The sequence below is a fragment of the Dermacentor silvarum genome, chromosome 6, assembly GCF_013339745.2.
Source record: "Dermacentor silvarum isolate Dsil-2018 chromosome 6, BIME_Dsil_1.4, whole genome shotgun sequence".
Lineage (NCBI taxonomy): Eukaryota > Metazoa > Arthropoda > Arachnida > Ixodida > Ixodidae > Dermacentor > Dermacentor silvarum.
In genome coordinates this window covers 131241055-131261646 of record NC_051159.1, presented here as the reverse complement: position 1 = coordinate 131261646, position 20592 = coordinate 131241055, and the positions used below count along the sequence as shown (strand labels likewise).

At 48.4% G+C, this 20592-nt stretch overlaps 1 protein-coding gene across 1 annotated transcript in view; it reads right to left on the bottom strand.

The window, feature by feature from the left end:
* Positions 1-490: 490 nt before the first annotated feature.
* LOC119456897 (neuronal acetylcholine receptor subunit alpha-10-like) overlaps positions 491-20592 on the bottom strand; it is a 74891-nt gene continuing 54789 nt past the window's right edge. The window contains 8 exon segments of the mRNA XM_037718712.2: positions 491-1742; positions 1744-1800; positions 3190-3456; positions 7119-7306; positions 8641-9058; positions 9891-10074; positions 13092-13201; positions 14630-14674. Coding sequence (XP_037574640.1) covers positions 1611-1742; positions 1744-1800; positions 3190-3456; positions 7119-7306; positions 8641-9058; positions 9891-10074; positions 13092-13201; positions 14630-14674 — 1401 coding nt within the window. The 3' untranslated portion in view covers positions 491-1610.

Here is a 20592-nt window from a genome sequence, read left to right as displayed (position 1 = left end):
CACAGTGTTAAAAACAAAGAAACAAGCACGAAACCACCGCGCTTCCTCACGAAGCACATCGCGTCGGAGGCATATGAAAGCTTTTGCTAACGTCAGTTCCAATTTCTTTTTCGCAATGGGTTAACGATGACCGATAGCCGCCGAGAGCCATCGCGCTTGGTTGCGTCTGCACAAAGTAAACTGCGACTGTAGCACACGCAAGATGCGCATAACGCAATGTTTACGTGCGTTTCTTACCAACTTGCTTACAGGCGCACGCCAATTAATGTCTGGAGCCTTGTTGCACTATCTCAAGTCGACAGGTCTTGGCGACCGTCCGTAGACTTCGTGCGAAGTTTCTTTGTGCGCGAAACTGTGCTCTCTCTATTTCTTTCTCTCTCTTTTCATCCCTATACCCCCTTTCCCCAGTGCAGGGTAGAAAACCGGACGTGCGTCGGGTTAACCTCCCTGCCTTTCCTCTCTTCTATTTCTCTCTCTCTCTCTCTCTACGTGCTGCTGAAATATTGTTTTAACCCTGCTTCTTGAAGTAATTAAACTTCCTGGAGAGCAACCGGCGGCCATGGTGAGCAAATAATTTATCATTTTATCCACCTAATCAATTCTCAATTTGAAAATTTTCCCCATTTTCAGTAGCGATCTTTCTTCGTGAAGTTTAGCCACCAATTAGCGCACCAGAATTTCTTTCTTTCTTTTTTTTTGTTCGCGCAGATTCTAACGCTTGAGCGACAGCCTGAATACGGCAAATCGTTTGAAAATTTTAAATACGTAACATGTAAGCTGTAAAATCAAGTTTTTCCTGTTAAGAGGATGTGTAAAAATCTAGGTATGGTTACATGACAATTATGAAGGCATTTGGCCCATTTATGTCAACGTTTTACGTAATACGAAATGCTACATACAATTATTCCCCGACTTCTGCCCAGCTGCAGACTCAGCGTCACGATTTTATCGGCACCTCGCTAAACTGATCCTGTCGTGCGCGGTCTCACACACTGTCTCACAAGTTCCATGCAACACCACGGAAGCCGTAGCCGCATTTCGTATAATAAGAAAAAAAAGATCCCACATTCAGTTTCTGTATCACTGTGCCTTCAGGCAAGAACCTTGAAGTACTGTGGCACTCATTAAGGAACATTATATTTTTTCAGGCATACCTCAGAAAGAAGTGATCGCCGTTACAGGCGTGTTCGAATCGATGATTATTTCATCGCCCGGCAATAGACAGTGTCAGATGGCGGGCTTTCAATTTCGGCGGCACCGCACGGAATCTGCGAGACGGAATGTTTAGCGACACACGCCCCAGCCATATTCAATTGGCGTTTAACAAGCCCTGGCTCCAAGCTCGTTTCTCAAAAGGTTCCAAATCCCACGAGGCCGGAAATGTCTCTCGCAGCGATGGAAGGTAGCCGTAGGCTTATCAGAAGTTCCCCGAGTCCCACTGCTGTCTCAACGTCGTGTCGCACTGTAGAACGACGCGACGAGATTGGCGGACGGCGGTTTAACACGCAGTTGCCGTTACAGTAGACGAACAATGTGGCGCGCACACGTCGGCGCACCATCACTGCAGCACTGGACTTCTCGCTGACTCGTTTTAGTGCAACCACCGGCGGTCAGGGCCTGTTGGGCTGCGGTGCTGCGGAGAAGAGCACTACGAAGGCGGCCACGGCGATGGAGAGCAGGAAAGCGGCCAGCAGGAAACGGTCGCAGACAACGGCCACTTGATGCCACTCTCCCCGCACCGCAGTCGCGTCGATCGCGTTCCGCCACGCGAAGCTCGTTCTTCTCGATCGTCTGGTACACCTGTGCAGAGAGGCAGCACACTTTGCTCAGTCGACAGCAATACATCACGGCCCACGCAAGCTGCGTGCTGCTGGCCTAGGAGCGTGAGAAGTTGCGCATCTGGCCAAGTGAGGCTCTGGACAGTTAGCAGCATCTCCAGTATAGGTGGTACAGATATGACCCATTTCGCCACGTGTTTTCGTGGTCCCTAATATATTGCGGTTGACTGCTACATTTTCACACGTGCTTGTGAACCGCAGCACGAAGGTCGCAACAGTCGAAAGAAAGACCACTCAGACCAAGCGGTGACCAAAATCTCAGCCTTTCCCAAGTTTAAGAATACCAACGTTCCCGGCATACCATGCTTCTAAAGCCCATTGATAGTTGCCTCTGGGGCTCTTTTCAGCGTTCGGAACTTTTTGCGCCTAACCAACGCCTGCTTAACCCAGCGCTCTTGGTCAACGCTGCGTCCGTTTAGACGTTCTTTTTCTCGCCTGCTGTGATTTTTGCGCTGTAGCTCACGAGTATGGAATGTTCAGCAAACCTTTCTTTTGGAGCGAATGCACGTGCACACAAAATGTAAACAAAAGTGTGGACTAAAGCTGTGGTATGCGCACGGTGAACCGAGTTCAGTTACAACGATGAGGTGTGCAAATCGAATTCTGCTCCCGGAAGCCGAGCAGCCAAACAGAAGAAAGGAATCACCGAGGCAATTTCCTTATTTTTCGTTGCCATTCTGCGTTTTCGTCTTATGGTACGGCGTAACCATCACGACCCACGTTCGAACCATATTTTCTGCGTGTGAAATGGCCGTTTCGCTATGACATAGTGAACGCCGGACTACGCTCTCCCGGCGCGCTCTTTATGATATCGAGGTAGCGCACCAGAAGAGTCCAGTCAGTTTGTGTCTTTACGTTACCTGACATTACTTGACATACTCGACTGGTGCAGACAAATAATTCCCTGGGACCTTGAAACAGAAACGGGGACGCAGTCCGTACCACGAAGTCCCTGCTGAATTGCGTCACCCCTGGGCTTGTACTCTTTAATAAATGCGAAGTTGCACTGGGCAGTTATCGCAAGAGAAACACGAAGAAAGCACGCTCACGTACGATCGTGTTTTCTTCGGTGCTTGCCTGGTTAGAACATCGCAGCGCCACTTCGCATCCATGATTAGGAACCAACTAGCCTACACGTGACCGTTTATTGTACTCCTTTACCCAATTTTATGTATGGGCTATACTTGTTATTTTTATTATTTTCTTTCTTTATATTTCTTCAGTCCTTTATAGATAACTTTAATCACTTCATACGAAACAGCAATCCAGGCATGGATGACAACTTGGGATTTCCTTCAACTCTCTCTCATTTCGCCTCTGCCGGCGGATCAAGGCACAGGTGCGCGCCTACCTTAGCGAGCACGCGCAGGAACTGCTTCTCGAACTCGTCCGAGGAGCCATCCACCGCGGGTCCTGGCACCGGCGGCGGCGGGACCCCGCCGCCCAGCACACTCCCGAGCCCGGCGCAGAACTCCTTGCGGTGACGCAGACGCGGGGAGAAGTTGTATCGCTCGATGTGGTCCAGCTCCAGCTTGTCCGAGTCCAGCGACGGACTCGGCGGCTGCAGCCGGGACGACTTGCTCGACTCGCGCGAAGAGTCGTGACGCTGGTGGTGGTTCTGCGCGCGACAGAAGGAAGGATACGTGAGAGGCAGGGAGGGTTAACCAGGACGTAGTCTTGTTGGATACCCTTCACAGGGGAAAGGGGAGGAAAAGATTAAGAAAAAAAAAGAAGTCCAATGTTGATGTCGCCGACATTGTGAAAATTCTCAGCGCTGTATCACAGACGGTCGCTCAGTCCGATTGTCTGCAGAAATTGCAGCAGCGCTATTGTGGCGTTCTGCAGCCATGATATGTGTCCCAATGGTCCCGTTATCTTGTCCAACGGGAAGCGTATTCCGTCTATAGGTGGTTTAAAGTGGTGCAGAAGGCAAGCCTTTCATTTTCAATGGACGGACACTAGCACTGAAAGTGTTTCTTACAGTTTCTTCGCCCCCACAGACATTGCATTCGGTGTTATCCGGTCATTCTAGCAAAGAATGAGTATGCGTTGGTTAATGCGGGAGAGGCTAAATAAAGCTGAACTGGTGGTGTGAACATGAATACGCGGGTGGTCAAATTTATTGCGCTTCAGGGCACAGGTGAACACTCGCATACTGTAAATGATAACACGTGCACACCAGTGATAATCAAGTTTGCCTTTCTTCAGTCTCATTACTTAGCTTCATATGGCCTTACTGATATGGTTGTCATCACTCATGTCATGTGATACACCTGCCTACGTACTAGCGGCTTTGCATACCCTTGCTAAAACAGAGGTATGCCGGAAGTGTTCACAATTATCGCGTGGAAATATACATTGTTGAATATGAGTCATCGACGGGCGAAAAAAATTTCGGAGCTCGTTTGAACACTTTACTAGAACGGCAGAAAACGTCATTGCATAAATAATTAAGAGCTGACGGCTCGCTGTGTCTGTCCCTGCATTCACGAGGAAACAAATAAAAATACAGCGCGTTCTTTCTCCCTCTCTGACTCACTTAAGCTCGCGCACCTAATGATCTCCTACAACTTATAGACGAGGCAACCTAAAGTTTGCCCGCGCGGCACCAGCGCCGCCCACTCCCCTGGCGGAAGGATGGAAGTGTCGAAGGTCGCCGCCGGGCCAGCGCGAGCCCGTGTTCTCGACGGCGCGAGCAACCGCGTGCGTTGTTTTCGTGACGGCGAGCGCGATCTCATCAACCAGGAAAGGTGGCACGCAATACTGCTGTGTTGTTGATTGCCACAAGAGCCTCGAAAAGTTGAAAGCCGCCCGTGAAGTTCTACAGAATTCCGGAGAGGTGGTACGAGGAGGACAGACGACAAGCGTGGATAACTGCAGTGCGCCGAGTCAAGTAAGTCACGTACTTTCGCATTCGCGTGCAATATCACGGCCGCTCGATAAAAACGCAAGAGTAATGTGCCTGTATTTAGCATGGCCGTTTGTTTAGACGTGTCGCGTAGTTGAATCGTACAGTGAAATCCGCCGTGTTAGCTTAGCGGTAAATGCATACGTGTAACGCCGCTGAGCTCGACGACGCGAGCTCGATTCCCGGCCACGGCGGCCGCATTTCGATGGGGGCGAAATGCAAGAATACAGTTCTTGCCATGTACTTTGATTTTTGTGCACGTTAAAGAACCCCCGGTGGTCAAATTTATTCCTGAGACCCTCCATTACAGCGTGCCTCATAATGATATTGTGCTTTTGGCACGTAAAACCTACGAATTTAATTGATTGTACTGTTCGTTCACTCGCGATCGGCAAAGACTGGCTGAAGATAATTATATCCTTTTTTCCAAACGCTGCAACTTAAATTCCTAGTTGTACAGGCAACAAATAGGGCCGCCCGTTACTTGTCTTTTGTGTAGTGGCAATCCGTATTTAATGCAAGCTGCTTACCATCGCATGCGTCGGTAAGCGGCAGATCGCAAAGCAGCTGCCCGAGACGCGCGCGTTGTGTTTGTTGCTTGGCCATGCTTTCTGGGTTCACAATATCCAAGCATGTTTTAAAGTAATTGCCACCTTGCACATTCTTCCTGCTTCACTCTTCCCGCCAAGAATCTTCGTTTCGTGTAGTAGCCGGCCATCGGTGTGAGCTTACTTTTGCTGCGGCGGGGCATTCGCCCGACGAGAAACTAGATTTGCTTTGGTGAGGCATGTATCGCTAATTCTTGCGCTCGTGCTGCTGGTCCCAAGGTAATCGCGGATTACCGTGACCTGGGTTCATTTCGCGGAGCAGTTTGTACGAGTGATTTCTCATGACCAGTGAAAAGATACCTTGCTCAGTAATGCAATGAGTTGCCATGACTGTAGCATTGAATAAGGCATGATATACATTAAATATTTATACAGCATGATATAAGGCATTATGCACATATGTAGTACTTACATCGTTAATTAATTTTATTGGTTTATTGGTGCCTAATGCATGTGTTCTTTCTGTTTCGACAGTGCTGATGCCACTCCCTGGGAGCCAAATTGAGAGCAGCCGTGTGTGCGCGCCCAGCCACCAACGAAACCAACCGCAATCGTCACCGTCTCGGCACATCTCTGCAAGCATGCATGACCGCTTTGAGACTGCACCATAGAGAAATAAAAGTGACTAAATGACTGAACTCGGTGTGTACCTCTAACTCGATGTATACAATCTTGTTGGACACCTCCGACACGCACTTGGCTTTCACTGTCACATCACCGCCCACAATTTCTCAACACCACACACGTGTGGAAGCAGACGCTCCCCTTTCTTGAGCTTGCCGCCACGAAAAAATTGTTGGCGTCGGCAACAGTCTTGAAACCGCGCTGCAGTCTTTGCATCGCTGTTCAGCAAGCAGGCGATCTGCCGCCGTCGAAAACGGAGCGCCGTGAGCACGAGCAACGAAGGAAAGCGCGGGCGAAACAATGTAAACAAAGCGGAGACTGCACCGCGGAGCGACCGCGCTGCTTGAAATTTCCACATTGGGGGCGCTGTCAGGAGGCGCAGCAGCGCCTTCAGGCGATCGTTTTCTCGTCTATACTGCTAGAGGCACCGACTAATATGAGTGGTATACGTTTCACGTAGACGCTCAGTGTGCGTGGCGCTGCCACGTGCGTGGCGCATCATTTCGCCCAAGAACTAAGACGCCTGAGTCTCATAAAGCAAAAAAAAAAAAAAAAAAAAAGAGCGAAGAATGACATTCTTTTGGATGTCTTCTTAATGTTTCGGAGCGAAAAGCTTTTGCATCTACTTTTATGTCTACACACATCGATCATGCACTAGTGACGCTGTGGCCGACGATCCTCGTGCGTGCTTCTCATATGCCGCCTCGCCTTCGATGTGAGACACACAGTTCACTGGACTCGTCTTGACGCCCGCTCAGGCCCATCTGCTCATGAAACAACAGATTTAGTTCTGGAGTTTTACGGGCCAAACCCACGATATGATTATGAGGCACACCTTAATTGGGGACTCCGGGTTAATTTTGACCACCTGCGGTTCCTTAACGTGCACCCAATGCACGGTACACGGGCGTTTTTGCATTTCGCCCCCAGCGAATTGCGGCCGCCGCGGTCATGATTTGATCCTGTGCCCTCGGGCTTAGCAGCGCAACGCCAAAACCACTAAGCCTCAAAAGGCGGGTCAGAAACAACCGATGTTTCAAGTGCATCATCAAGGAGTTCGACACAAGGTGCACACTTTTCAATCCCTATACATTCCCTACACAGCTATGTGGACTCTGTGCCTGCGCGTACATGACACACCTTTCGTTCGTCGCCGCTAGGTCCGCAGCAGCCGAGCAGTAGCAGCCGGGCCAGAAATCCCAGCACGAGCCGGCGCAGTCCGCGCGGCACCTCGGCGCCCCGGGATCCCCGGTGGTGCAGGCTGAGCGTCACCACACTCAGCGCCGTCGTGCACGCCACCACGCACGTGCTGAGGCCGTAGTACACGCCTGCGCAGACGCCGCATGCCAAAAATGACGCACGCTCCTAAAATCCGATATCAAAGCTACATAGTGACGGATTTTAACGCGATAACGTTAAGAGCCCCGTGTCGCAGAAATTCCGGCGTCGCCAACCAGCGTCGGCGTGCAAAGCTGGCGAGTGGCGGAGAAAATCATCCCCAACCACCCCGACCACGCAGGCACCTCCACGTGGTGCAAGGTTATGGGGAACAAAAATTGAATTTCTCACAGTGAAATCCATCAGAAAAATGGTAAAGTACAACTTTACCATTCGGCGTCGGATTTGCCGTCGGATTGTTTACCAATCGGCGTCGGATTGTAATTTGAATGTACGAGAAAACCTAATTCTGCTACGAGGAAACTTAAACACAAACCCCCTTTCCGGAATTTCTACCAGACCTACAGCCGCGCGTTCGGGTACTTGCGAAAATGATATCCAGATGGCGTTCGCATCCTAGGCAGGTCAAATTGGGACTTCGCCTGCTAATTCGTTTTGGACACACGCGCGCGTTAGGGCAATATCAAACAATTAATAAAATAATAATAAAGTGAAGCCGACTTTAAGGGGATTGGTGTCAGCTTGGTCTTTGTAAGCTGGCTTTCCCACTTGGAGTGTAGCAGTGAATGAAGCCTACTTGCCGTATGCGAACGATGCGATGCGAACGGGCCCTGATAACGCTATCGCGCTCTACTCTTAAAGGCGAAGCTTAAGCGTCCTCCATTTTTTTTGTTTCACCGATGTTGTCGAACAATTTTTATAAACTGGCAACAATATACTTTCGCAGCAAAAGCCGATCAATGTCCTCCGGCAACTGCAGCAGCGCAAATTTAGACTTCTGTGTGAGGTTTCTTTGGAAGCATAGACGCGTATACCCGCTTACATGATCGACATTAAGAGCACTGCGGATTACTCATATATGGCATGAGCCCGGCCCGGCAACCTCGCAGGTGCTTTTCTCAATAAAGCTTTTTTCCATTCGTCCGTAGATGGTCCAATCGATTGATGCTCGAACTTCGCGCTTCCCTTCTTTATCTTTTGTCACTCTACCGTGCATCAGCCAACCAGCCTCCATACAAACCTATAGTGCCATTAAAATTTTTGTAGACTGCTGCCTTATATTTACATTTTAAATGACCTTCCTCCCGGTACAAAGCATCCAACTCGAACGCGCAATGGTTAATCTTCTTGCCTACCCCTCGTCCGGTTTAACTAAAGTGATCGTTAATTTCCTAAATTTCCTTTTCATGTTATCGATCCAAGCTCGACGCAAGTCGCAACGTCCGCCATGGCGACGCCGAGCGTCAGCCACGCGCCCACTCACTGAGCAGGGGCACCGATGCGGCGGGCGGCAGGCTGTCGCGCACCACGACCAGGAAGACGGCCAGGCAGAGCAGCGTGTTGATGCCCAGCGTCACCTTCTCGCCGGACTCGCAGGGCACCAGGAAGCCCAGCAGGGCCAGCGCGTTCACCACCACGCACGGCAGCACCAGGTGCAGGAGCTGCGATCCGGGACGCCGGCGAAGCCGCAGGGTGTACGTGACGCCCCGGTATTGAGGGGCCGCCGTCGCGGCCACGCCGTCGCCCTCTTCGCCCGCAGCGGTGGACGCAGCCGCAGTCGACGCGGACGCGTCCGGAGGCGGGTGCGCCTGCTGCGCGACGGTCATCTCGAGCAGCTCGAACTCGCCGTGCCTGAGGAAGCGGCCCAGGCCGTCCGTGGTCTGGGCTGGCTCCAGTTCCACCTGCGCGAAAGAGGAAGTCTGTTGTAGAAGGGTAGGGTAAGTAGGGGCTAGTTGGTTGTACATATTGAAGTGAAACGCGCTAGTGAGCCGCAATAGCCATAGCGATGAAAGGACACCGACTACACGCGGACAAGCGCGAACTGAGAACTGCGGATAGAACTGACAAGTCTACGGGCGTTATGTATTCTTGAGAAAGCGGATACTTCTCTTTGAGAGAAGAAATAGAGAGAAAAGACGGGTAAGTTAGCCGGCTGCCCCACTTGTGCTATAGTAACGAAATAAATGGAACTAAATATGATAGAAAAAAAACGACTACGCAAAATAAAGGTGGCTAGATGGAGAGAGAGAGAGAGGAGATAGAGCAAGCTAGCTAGTAGACAGACAGACATACAGATAGACAGAGATAAAAAATATCTGCGCGCATAAACGCAATGCAAGTCATGCGTGTAACGGGCGACGACTGACGTGGCGAAAACAAGTATCACTTCTTTCTTTCTGCCCATGCAGCAAGAAAGAAAAATGCACAAGGAAAAAAATAAAAAAAGGAGCCGCGTTTCTTATCTGTGTATGGAATACGACATCAAGAAATGACGATGTAAGTACCTGGGCGGAGTATGAGCAAAAGAATGGCCTTAAGCCCCTCGCGGTTTCAGAAGCTCTGTGGCTGCTGGGCGTTTGTCAGCCAAGGCAGCATTGTGCCAATGCAGGCGCTTTGCTCTTGCAGAATGCTGTAATTACCGTTCTATAACTACAACTGTAAGCATCCTGTTATACGTGTCTGCTCAGACGTCTCCTCACGAGGGAATGACACGTGGGCGTAACGAAGACGTGCCTGCTGCGAGTCGTACGTCCAGGAGACGAACTGCAGCTCGCAGAGGTGCACGTCGAACGGGAAGTAGTGCAAGTCCAGGCGGCAGGCGCTCGACAACACCGCCTGCACCGGGAACAGCACCTCGCCCGTCCACCGCACGATCACGTTGCTGCCCAGGTGGCCCGCGTGGTAGTCGCCGCGTGCGCTGTGAAAGAACCCGAAGGTGCAGGTGAGGAGCAAAGGAAACCAACGCTCACGCGCTATTGCCGTCTCAAAAAAGACGAGCTCGAGCTACTCCTAACTACACATGCCTTTTTGTCACGCTCACTGCTACCTGCGCGTTCCACAGCGGTAAACGTACGAGTAACTGTACCGGACATTTATCGCATGTTAGCTTTAACAGCATTAATAATATACTTTGGGGAAGGAGAGCCTCTCGGCTGAATCATTCGCCCTTGACTTTACCTCGCGCCCAGCGAAGGAGTTAGTTCATTGTCACCGACTTTGTCCTCGTTTAACGATAAATCGCGCTACAGAAGCTTATTTTACCTTTGTTGTAAACGAGGCGTTGTCAACTGTGTGCAAGCTTGGTGCAGTCACTTTCTAGTACCTGTATGACGTCTGTTACCTGCCTCGCCGTCAGGTGCGTGCGCCACTTGCTTATTGCTTTGTCTTTTTTTTTTCGAATAGAAGCTTCGTTCTACAGCAGCAAAGTTCCAGAACTGGGGCACCTTGGGAAATTCGATACATGCGGCGCACGGTGATTAAAAATAATTCTGGGGTTTTACATGACCATTCCACGATATCATCATCAAGCACGCCGTAGTGTAGGAATCCGAAATAATGTTGACCACCTGCGGATCTTGACCCGCACCCAGCGCACGGTACATGAACGTTTTTTGTATTACGCCTCCACCAAAATGCAACTGGAGCGGCCGGAATCGAACCCTCGACCTCGTGCTCATTGGTGCAAGGCCATATCCACTTAGCTACCGCGGTGGGCCTACACGGCGATACGAGCGCTATTGCTGCGTGAATAACTTTGCACGCTACAAAAGCCTACACTAGCTGTATGAAATTCGCACTTTCGCCCGTCATTCACACCAAACAAGCTATTAAATGCGAAGCACTTCTTGGCTAACATTTGCAAGTTTGACAGTATCTATCTAGCCGCCTACGTTTTGGTGCTCTCATGGTAGTATCGTTAACCAAAATTGGTAGTATTTACCAAAATTGGCATAGTATGACAAGAGCTGTGTATGACGAGCATAGATGATAGGTCAATGTCATGACATGCTTGTCATGTAGGTCATGAAACAGCCGCCTAAAATGACAATGATTCAGCGAAAAAACATTAACACTCATAAACCACTGAAATGGGTTCCGACGTGGGTACTAAGTGAAGACAACACTAAAGGATGATGCTAGAAGTCATAGTCATGAGCATGACTCAGCAAAAATGACAATGACTCAGCAAAAAAGATTAACATTGAAAAACCACTCAAATCGATTCTGACGTGGGTACTAAGCGAAGGAAACACTAAAGGATGGTGGTAGAAGTCATAGTCGTGAGCATGTCTCAGCAAAAATGACAATGACTCAGCAAAAAAAGATTAACACAAAAACCAATAGAATGGGTTTGGATGTGGTACTAAGTGAAGGAAAAGGCTAAAGGTCAATGGTTGAAGTCATAGTTATGAGCATGGCAAATGCTTTTGCCTTAAGGTCTCCTAGGCGTTGCTAAAGGGACTCCTGAGTACTCATTACGTGAATGTCATGACATGCGTGTCACGTAGGTCATGAAAAAGCCGCCTACGTCTTGGTGCTCTCATGGTCGTTTCGTTAACTTGGTAGGCTCCCCGCACACTGCTTCGCATAACATCGATTCCCACAGGGCGTGGGATCTGCCGGCTTGTTTTTTTTTTTGGACGAAACGAAAGAAAGAAAATAAAGGTTCGCAAATTTGTGATAGCGGAGCTAACCCTTCGGGTCACGAGGTCAATAACGGGATCAGGCGGATCAATCTAGATGGAGGCGAAATGCGGCGACGTCAGCGTATATTAATTATGGGGATCGCTAAAGAGCTCTACTCGTCGCATCGATTAATGACAGAGGGCTTAGATTGTGAGATATAATCTGATCCGATACTTAATTAAATTACCATATAATTACAGGCGCGGATGCAGCTAATTACTGAAATAAGACCAGTATGTTTGTGACGTGACTATGTACATGTTTATCCCCGCACGGTAGAAGGAGATGCTCGGGCAGAGCGATTGCAAGGCTAGATTGGCAAGGCTAGATCCGCCCGTAGTTAGCATCCTCCTCCTCTTCCTCCTCCTCCTCTTACAGTAGCTTTCAGCCTCCTGCCAGAGTGATCATAGCCGTCAATTTGAATTATGGGAATAAGAGTGTGGAATCTTCTTCGGTTTGAAAAATATACGGAGGAATGAATGTAACTAGTATTAGAGGAAGATTTAACTTAACGTTACAGCACAAGCATATCCACTGAACAGTGGTCAAGTAATTATCACATCATTACAACAAGCGTACATACATGCTAAATTATGTAAGCCTGTTCCAATTGTATTGCTAAGGAGGCGATATGTGCGATCAGACGAAAACTTACGCAGAAGACACACTAAAATAAGACATGCTGCATGTAGCATTTCCATTGCTTCTGACGCGACCACACACAAATTCACTTGAAGTGGACGACGTCAAGTTTACTGGCTGTTTGGCTGAGTGTCACTCACTCACTCACTCACTCACTCACTCACTCACTCACTCACTCACTCACTCACTCACTCACTCACTCACTCACTCACTCACTCACTCACTCACTCACTCACTCACTCACTCACTCACTCACTCACTCACTCACTCACTCACTCACTCACTCACTCACTCACTCACTCACTCACTCACTCACTCACTCACTCACTCACTCACTCACTCACTCACTCACTCACTCACTCACTCACTCACTCACTCACTCACTCACTCACCGCTCAGCTCCGCTCCCCTCCGCTCCATTCCGCTCCACTCCATTCAGCGCCGACACCTTCATTGCTACACATGCGGGTCGTACAAAAGCCCTCTGGAACTAAAAATCCGCTCTCATGCAGCAACGCAAAAGGAAGCACGTAAGGGTCATCACGTATGTTCTCTCTACTAGCTCTTAAAGGATCCTGACTGCCCGAATACGTTGTGTTGCCCTACTTGTTGTAGAGGACCAGGTCCGGCTTCCAGACTTGCCCGGATGGAATGCGCAGCACGCCAATGCCACCGAAGTCTGATGCATTCCACTTGAGGTGAGCATCCGTCCACCGCTGCGAGCAGACGCGATGAATGATTACGACATGTTGACAAAGACATGACCATGACAGCAATGGCGAAGTCACTAATCAAAGCTATCGTCTCAATAGCAAATTCCGAAAGCTGGCTTTATTGCATACAAAGTCTTAGTGCAGTGAAAACAGCTTCGCGTACCACGAGCGAGTGATTTAAAATGGCGGTCACCACATGCAGAATCTTTGTGAATTACCTTCGGTTGACTAATTGACTTAATGACTGGCAGGTTCTGACGTCAAAAACAAGACAAAGGTTATGAGAGACGCAAGGAGAACATTGTGAGGCTATCATTTATGCAAGAAACCGACATAAAGGACAAGAATGGTAGTGTTCATTGATCTATCCCATAGAAATGTGTTAGGTGTGGAGGACACAATGGTTGGAAATTACGAAATAACACTATTTCTGTCCTGGATGTATGATTGTAGGGTACTGTATTGTTACTATGTTGGACATTATACTGTTTACGCTATGATGTAATATGCAATGCTGTAGTACCCCATGCTATCTGAAAAAAAAAGAAGAAAAAACATTAAAAAATGAAAAGAAAAAAGGAAACATGGCGTACGACTCTTCTTACTGGAGGTCCTCCCATTCTTAACTCCATTTTCAAAAAAAAGTTTTCTTAAGAGCGTCAAACATGAACCGCAGCCGTTACTCTGACAAAAGGAACCATCACTTCCTGTATTCGTAAGCGCACCGCGCCCCGCGTATTAAGCGTTATACTCCACTAAGCCACATTATTCAACACTGTGCTGTTACACTTCGTTATGTTTCTTTCTGATAGCTCTACACTACATATCCTACTCTGCATGACGTCAAAGTGCTATTAAAAAAGTTATATGTGATTCCTCTGTGCTGACGTGTTTCCGCTGTAAATTGTGTATTATACTCGGACACCAAGCGCCGTGATCGCACTGTTTAAGGCCTAAGCTCTGTATGCGACGTTTCGTTCTTTCTTGAGAGCCACGGCGGCCACTACGGTACACTATACCCACTTTCGCGTTCCTGGTTTAAAGGAGCCATAAGTTACATCTGCCGAAGGAAAGCTTAACCTTTACTATGAACCCAGCATACCGGTAAACAATGTTTTATTTCTTTAATTTTTATGAGCACAAATAACAAAATACACTTATAAGTCTGTATGTTAAAGTTAAACATCGGTGAATAGAGGCGGGTACTAAATCAAAACAACGGCAACAACCCGAAAATTCGCCGTAGAAAAGCAAACCGCCCGGGTGCCGAGTCAGGAAATGCGGCGCCTGCACGCCAAATTGCCATCGGCCCAAAACTACGTGTGTATAGCGCCCCAGCAGCGTGCGCGTGTTTGAACGATATTAGTGAGAAAATGAGGGAGCACAACATTAGGGAAAAAAAAACAACGATATCGCGCGGTATCAACCAACCTGCGTCAGCCTGCAGTTCGTCGAGATTGTCTGGCTTTTCTCGTCCTGCAAGAAAAAGAGAAAAAAGATATCAGGAAATAATATACAGAAAAAAAAAACAGGAGTGAGTACATAGACGGGCAAGAGTCTATAGTTAACAATCAGGCACTTCATCACAGAAATAACGCCGCGATAAACCAGCTCTCTTTTTGTTTTTGATTTCTTTGCTTGAATCCCGTTCGTGCCCGACGGAGGTCTCGTTTGCCAAACCGCGATGCGTGGTTTCCTATAGCATAAAGCGAAAAAAGAAAGGAAAAATAAAGAACGCAGGCTGTGTAAGGAGGTAATCAGATAGAGAGAGAACAACGCCAAGCAGTATAATCTGAGAGGCGATGTTTACGTACATATGTGTTTCTCGCGGCACGCGAAATCGCGCGCCCAGTTTAATTATACACCGGGACGCGGCGCGTGCTCGCACGGGAATAGTGCAACAGACAAACGAAGCCTGTAATGAGTCGCGCGTGTAATTAGCGGCATATCGATGGCGGCAGTCAGATTATAAGAGGTTCTCGAGGAGCGCGAGGGGAAGTGGGAGAAAGAAGCGCTAAGTAGTTGGGAGGATGCAAGTCGTGCCGTTTCGCGTGATCAAGTGGAATACGTCCGTTTTGGAGGTAAAGAAAAGAAAGCGAGATACAGACAGACAGCGGCGGAGAGAGATGGAGAGAAAAGAGAGAGCGAGAGAAAGAAAGAAAGAGAGAGAGAGAGAGAGAGAGAGAGAGAGAGAGAGAGAGAGAGAGAGAGAGAGAGAGAGAGAGACGACGCTGCGTTGCTTCGAGAAGTACGCGCACGGTCCGCAGGCAGTTGTGTGCGACGCGCGGGCAAGAGCAGCATCCCCATGGACGTCGAGAGAGCGGAAAGAATGAAACCGTAGCGTGCCATATACGCGTACCTATCGCGTACCTTTTCCTGCGGACCGCGGTGCGGCGGTTGAGCTTTCGGGTTTCTCCCTGCTCGTTATGGTTGTCGTTTATGCTGTTGCGCAGCGGCAAACCCCGAGTGCTCTTTCTCCGAGCACGAACTTCTGCGGCGCTAGCGCGCGCACCTCTGTGTTGAGATATGCTCCGTCTAAATTTATTTCAGTTTCCATTTTCCTTCTTCCTTTTTTTGTGATGATTTCCATCTATTCCCTTTGGAACAGCGTTGCGCGTAGACGCGGAGACTGAAACTCGGATCTTTCATTAGGCACGCTCGGTTTTCACCCCCTCTCCACCCTCCCCCGTCTCTCATTCGCCTACTCTCCCCGCCCCTCTCCGTCGCATCCACTGCGCCCACCTGTCCTCTTCCACAGGTGTACCGAGGTACCTAGAAGAAAGATGGCGGCCCGGCATGCGTTTCGGCAAGAAAAACGACTTCCAGTTTCGCCGAGCGAGCGGGATCGTTTTTGCGCGTGCGGGACTAAGGTGGATCGAGGCGCCTTCGCGAGAGTTATATGAAGTACGCATACAACCGCGTGCGGCGCGCCATCTTTCGGTGCGCGAAATGCGGTAAACGATGAATTATTGAGGAACAGTTTCGCCTGCTTCCCCGCCGCTCCTGTGCTACCTGCAACTCTTTATCCCACGCCGCCCATTTTGTTTGCTGGTCGTTTGCGGGAAGCGAGCGGGGCTCGCCACGTGGCTCGGAGCCCGGGGATGAGCAGGGGACCGTTTCCTCTCTCATACGGCGCTATCCTCTTCGCCCCACTTTGCTCTTAAAGGAATCGCGCGCAGCCAAATTTAAGCTTCTTTCTTATTTAACTCGGTGGGGAAGCGTATGTACACGCTGGAAGGTGCCTGCAGAAGATATGGAAAGCGAAACGCGTGCGTAAAAACCTGCGCGCAGCTCCCCCCCCCCCCCCCCCCCCCCCGCCGTCTTGATTCCAGTTTATTTTTTTCTCCTCGCTCGCGCATTTTACGGGCTAAAACGATAAGACACGAGTCACACTTGTTCGGGAACTCCGGGGTGATCAATTTCCCGGAGACAGGTAAAGCGTTGCGAAGCGGGGTTTTTGCGTAATCGTGTCCTTGAAGCTGTCGACCTCGGCGCGTCGTTGTTCTTTCTTTATGAGCTATTATTTTAATTCGTATATCTGTAAGCCATGGTTATATTAGAAGAGGCCTCGCCTGCAAGGTTTGACCTAGTACTGAAATACGTGGCGGCGTTCTTGTTTTACACTACGTGAAAGTAATGGTGCGGAAATGTGATATTCCATCGAATGACTTTAACTTTTTAACGTGTATCAACGAATTAACTTATGCGTAGTCTGTATATATACCGCGTGTTTTTCGATTTTCGTTCAGCGTCCGAAACGTAGACCCTTCGATTATGGCGGACGCCATACTGGATTAATTCTGATAACCTGAAGCTTTCAGCCATGCTCCCATTTCTTGTCCGATGCTGCAAGCTTGAGTGTTTACCGCCGTAAAGAAAATTATCAGTTAGGACGAATAGGTCATGACATGACATGCGTGTCATGTAGGTCATGACAATGACCCAGCAAAACAATTAACACTCAAGAACCACTGAAATTGTTTCGGACGTGGGTACTAAGTGAAGGAAACACTAAAGCATGATGGTAGAAATCATAGTCATGAGCATGACTGTGCAAAAATGACAATTACTCAGCGAAAAAGATTAACACTCAAAAACCACTGAAATGGTTTCGGACGTGGATACTAAGTGAAGGAAACACTAAAGGATCATAGTAGAAGTCATAGTCATGACCATGACTCAGCAAAAATGAGAATGATTCAGCGAAAAAAGCTTAATACTCAATAACCAATGGAATGGGTTCGGATGTGGTACTAAGTGAATGAAAAGGCTAAAGGTTGTCATGTCATAGTCATGAGCATGACTAAGGCTTTCGCCTTAAGGTCTCTTAGGTGTAGCTAAAGGGACTCCTGAGGAATCATGGCATGAATGTAATGACACGCGTGTCATGTAGGTCATGAAAGAGCCACCGACTTCTTGGTGCTATCATGGTCATTTCGTTAACTTAGTATAGGCTCCCTGCACACTGCTTCGCATAACATCGATTCCCACAGGGCGTGGGATCTGCCGGCTTTTAATTTTCGGCACTGTTTGTTGTTCCGAAAATTAAAAGCCGGCAGATCCCACGCCCTGTGGGAATCGATGTTATACACCAGGAGTAATAAGTGGGCCTTCAAAGCCGCTATAAAAAGTTTTCATAAAGGCTACGGAGCTGGAGTTGCAGCTAAACTATTTGAAAACATTAGGATTAGGAGAACAGAAATCCGATGGTTTCCTGCACATATGGGGAAAGTGGACGAGACTCGGGTAAACCTCAACGAGGTTGCGCATGACTTGGCACGAGGACTTGCTAACCGTGACAGTCATAACCGAGCCGTTCACCATCAGGCCGGGGAACATAGAGATCATTTAATAACTTATACTGAGATAACCAAACACTGCTATCTAGGACGCAGGCAATTCCCATTGCCACACTCAAAACTAAACAGGGCTCAGGCAGTCTCGCTGCGCTTATTGCAAACGGGTACATACCCCACGCCGTACCACATTAACAAAATATATCCAGAGAGGGAGATTAGGATGGAATGCAATGATTGTCATGGCATCATTGAAATCAAACATATGCTCGTGGGGTGCCCCGCAACTCTTCCCAGCCTCCTGGAAGAATGGACTCGATGGCAAAAAAGAATACAAAGCCCATTGCTTCAAGACCAACTAAGGGCTGTCCAGAGGGCCCATGATGTCGCTGAAGGGCTTGGCCTGACAGTGCCAACGTGGGAGCGGCCCGCTTCGGCTTAAGTCGAGCCTCCGGACCTCTTTAAATAAAGTTTACACACACACTGCTTGTTGTTACATGACGCCATTTCATAGAGAACAAATGGAACTCTATGGAATGGAAACGTCCGTAGAGCCAGTACAGATGAATGTGAATTCGTTTGCCTCGCGACCACTCTGTCCCTCTTGTCGGGAGAAACACACCTACACCAAACCCTGTGGGTATTATTAAGTAAAGAAAACGTTTCAAAAAAAAAAAAAAAGAGAGAGAGAGAGAAATAAATGCAGGTGAAATGACATAACCAAAAGGAACGTATCGCTTCTAGAGGACCCTGTCCAGACGTTGTAGCGAGAGGAGCAAGTAACATTATTCTTAACGTATCTTAAACCGCCAATAGTTTTGAAGCACGGTATGCACAAAAAGAAAAAGAAAAGAAAAAAGAAAGAAAGAAATAATGAAATGTCGCTGAGCTCAGAAGTGAGAAGTGTAGTGCATACTTTTTACTTGCGGCCCTGAATTCAATGTTCAGCAGTCAAGAAGCGACAACATAAGCCTCTGTTCCCCGCAGGGATATCCTTGAAAATATGCATTCTTGCATTTTCTTTTCTTCGAATGCGTGAAGAGAGGCTACGTTGAGTGTTCTTCAATGCTGTGAAGTGCCACGTGTGTTATCGTTGGAATTACAATGTTCCACTTAGGATATACAACGCCTATAACGTGGCAACAACAGACGCAAGGTTAGCGAAAAGCATAATTACCTTTTTTAATCAAAGGGTTAATATTTTTCACGAATTCTGCGTGCCGAAACCTTATTTTGTTGGCTGCGCACATGACCACAGTTCAGACACACTTTTTATCGTACTACAGGGAAACAAGTTAAAGTGCACCCTGATTACGAAAAAGTTGGAAAATTAGTTAAATAGAATTGAGGATGACACAACTCTTGTAGAGAGGACAGAAAATTACAAACAGCGAATCCACTCTCGCGATAAGTTAAGTCACTTGGACAGATGTGATCTGTAAAAAGAGATGTGCGTTGACAGCCTTTCGGATTTCCTTTTGCGGGATCTAATCATTTGATTCGATTAATAGAATATTATGAACTATATGCATACCGCGTCTCACAGCTAACGTAAGCCAAGCTGTTAAAAGATTTAAAAGAAGAACGTGGTGCTAGATTAAAATAATAAAACCGGAGGTGTTCGTTCATCAGAGGCCTCACAACCGAAACTCGCAGATCTTCCAATCGTATCTTGCACGGTGCTTATGTTATCTGTTTTTTTTTAACAGCTTGGCTAATGTTAGCTGGGGCATTCGATATTGTGTGTTTGATGTCAGAACTTCTTGAAAAATGACAGTTGTTTTTTACCTGCATAGTAGTGTTTTTCGCGGTTGTATATGGGTTCGCTTCTTCTGGTTTTTTCTTTATTGTCTTGTTTACATTTACTTCTTTTTGTAGGCTTAGTATGTTTGCGTGTTCGTGGTATATGTGTGCGTATCCATGGGGAAATGGGCAGTTATAATTTTTAGACTATCTATGGGGATAGCCGGCTGAGCTTTAATGCAGCCTACCTTCTCATCTGTTCGCAGTTATAGAAAGAAAGGAAGGCATGGGAAGAGGGTTACAAATTCGCAAAACGAACGCACGCGGGCGCCTTCAAAGATACGTCGCCAGCTCGATACACGCGGTGTATGCAGGCCGTAAGCTGGTGGAGCGCTTTTCACGCGAACCGGGTGTAAGGCGAGAGAGACGGTGGCGGCAGCGGATGCGATTTCGATCTCGTGTGCCAAATATTGAACAGCCGCCGCCAGGCCGGCACCTCGCGCGAGAGGCGACGCGGCAGCGCAGACGAGACGACGACGTCGTCGGGACGGGCTTTGCAACGCGAGGAGAACATTCGAGGCTGCATCGACCCACGTTTGGGAGATTGGCCCACCGAAAGTTCTTGCCTTCGCACGCACTCCGTCATAGTTCGGCGTTTCAGTAGCGACTCGTTGCCACACGTAGAGCCGACTATCGTGGAATGGGGCGAATAGCAAAACAAATCAAAACAAAAGTAACAAAAACATAACTGAGTAAAACTCGAGCCTCGGGGCCACAGTAAAGTAAAGAAAGGGTAGACAGTAGCTACAAGAAGACAGGTATTGATCCGGTTATGGAATTTACACTGTTTCATTC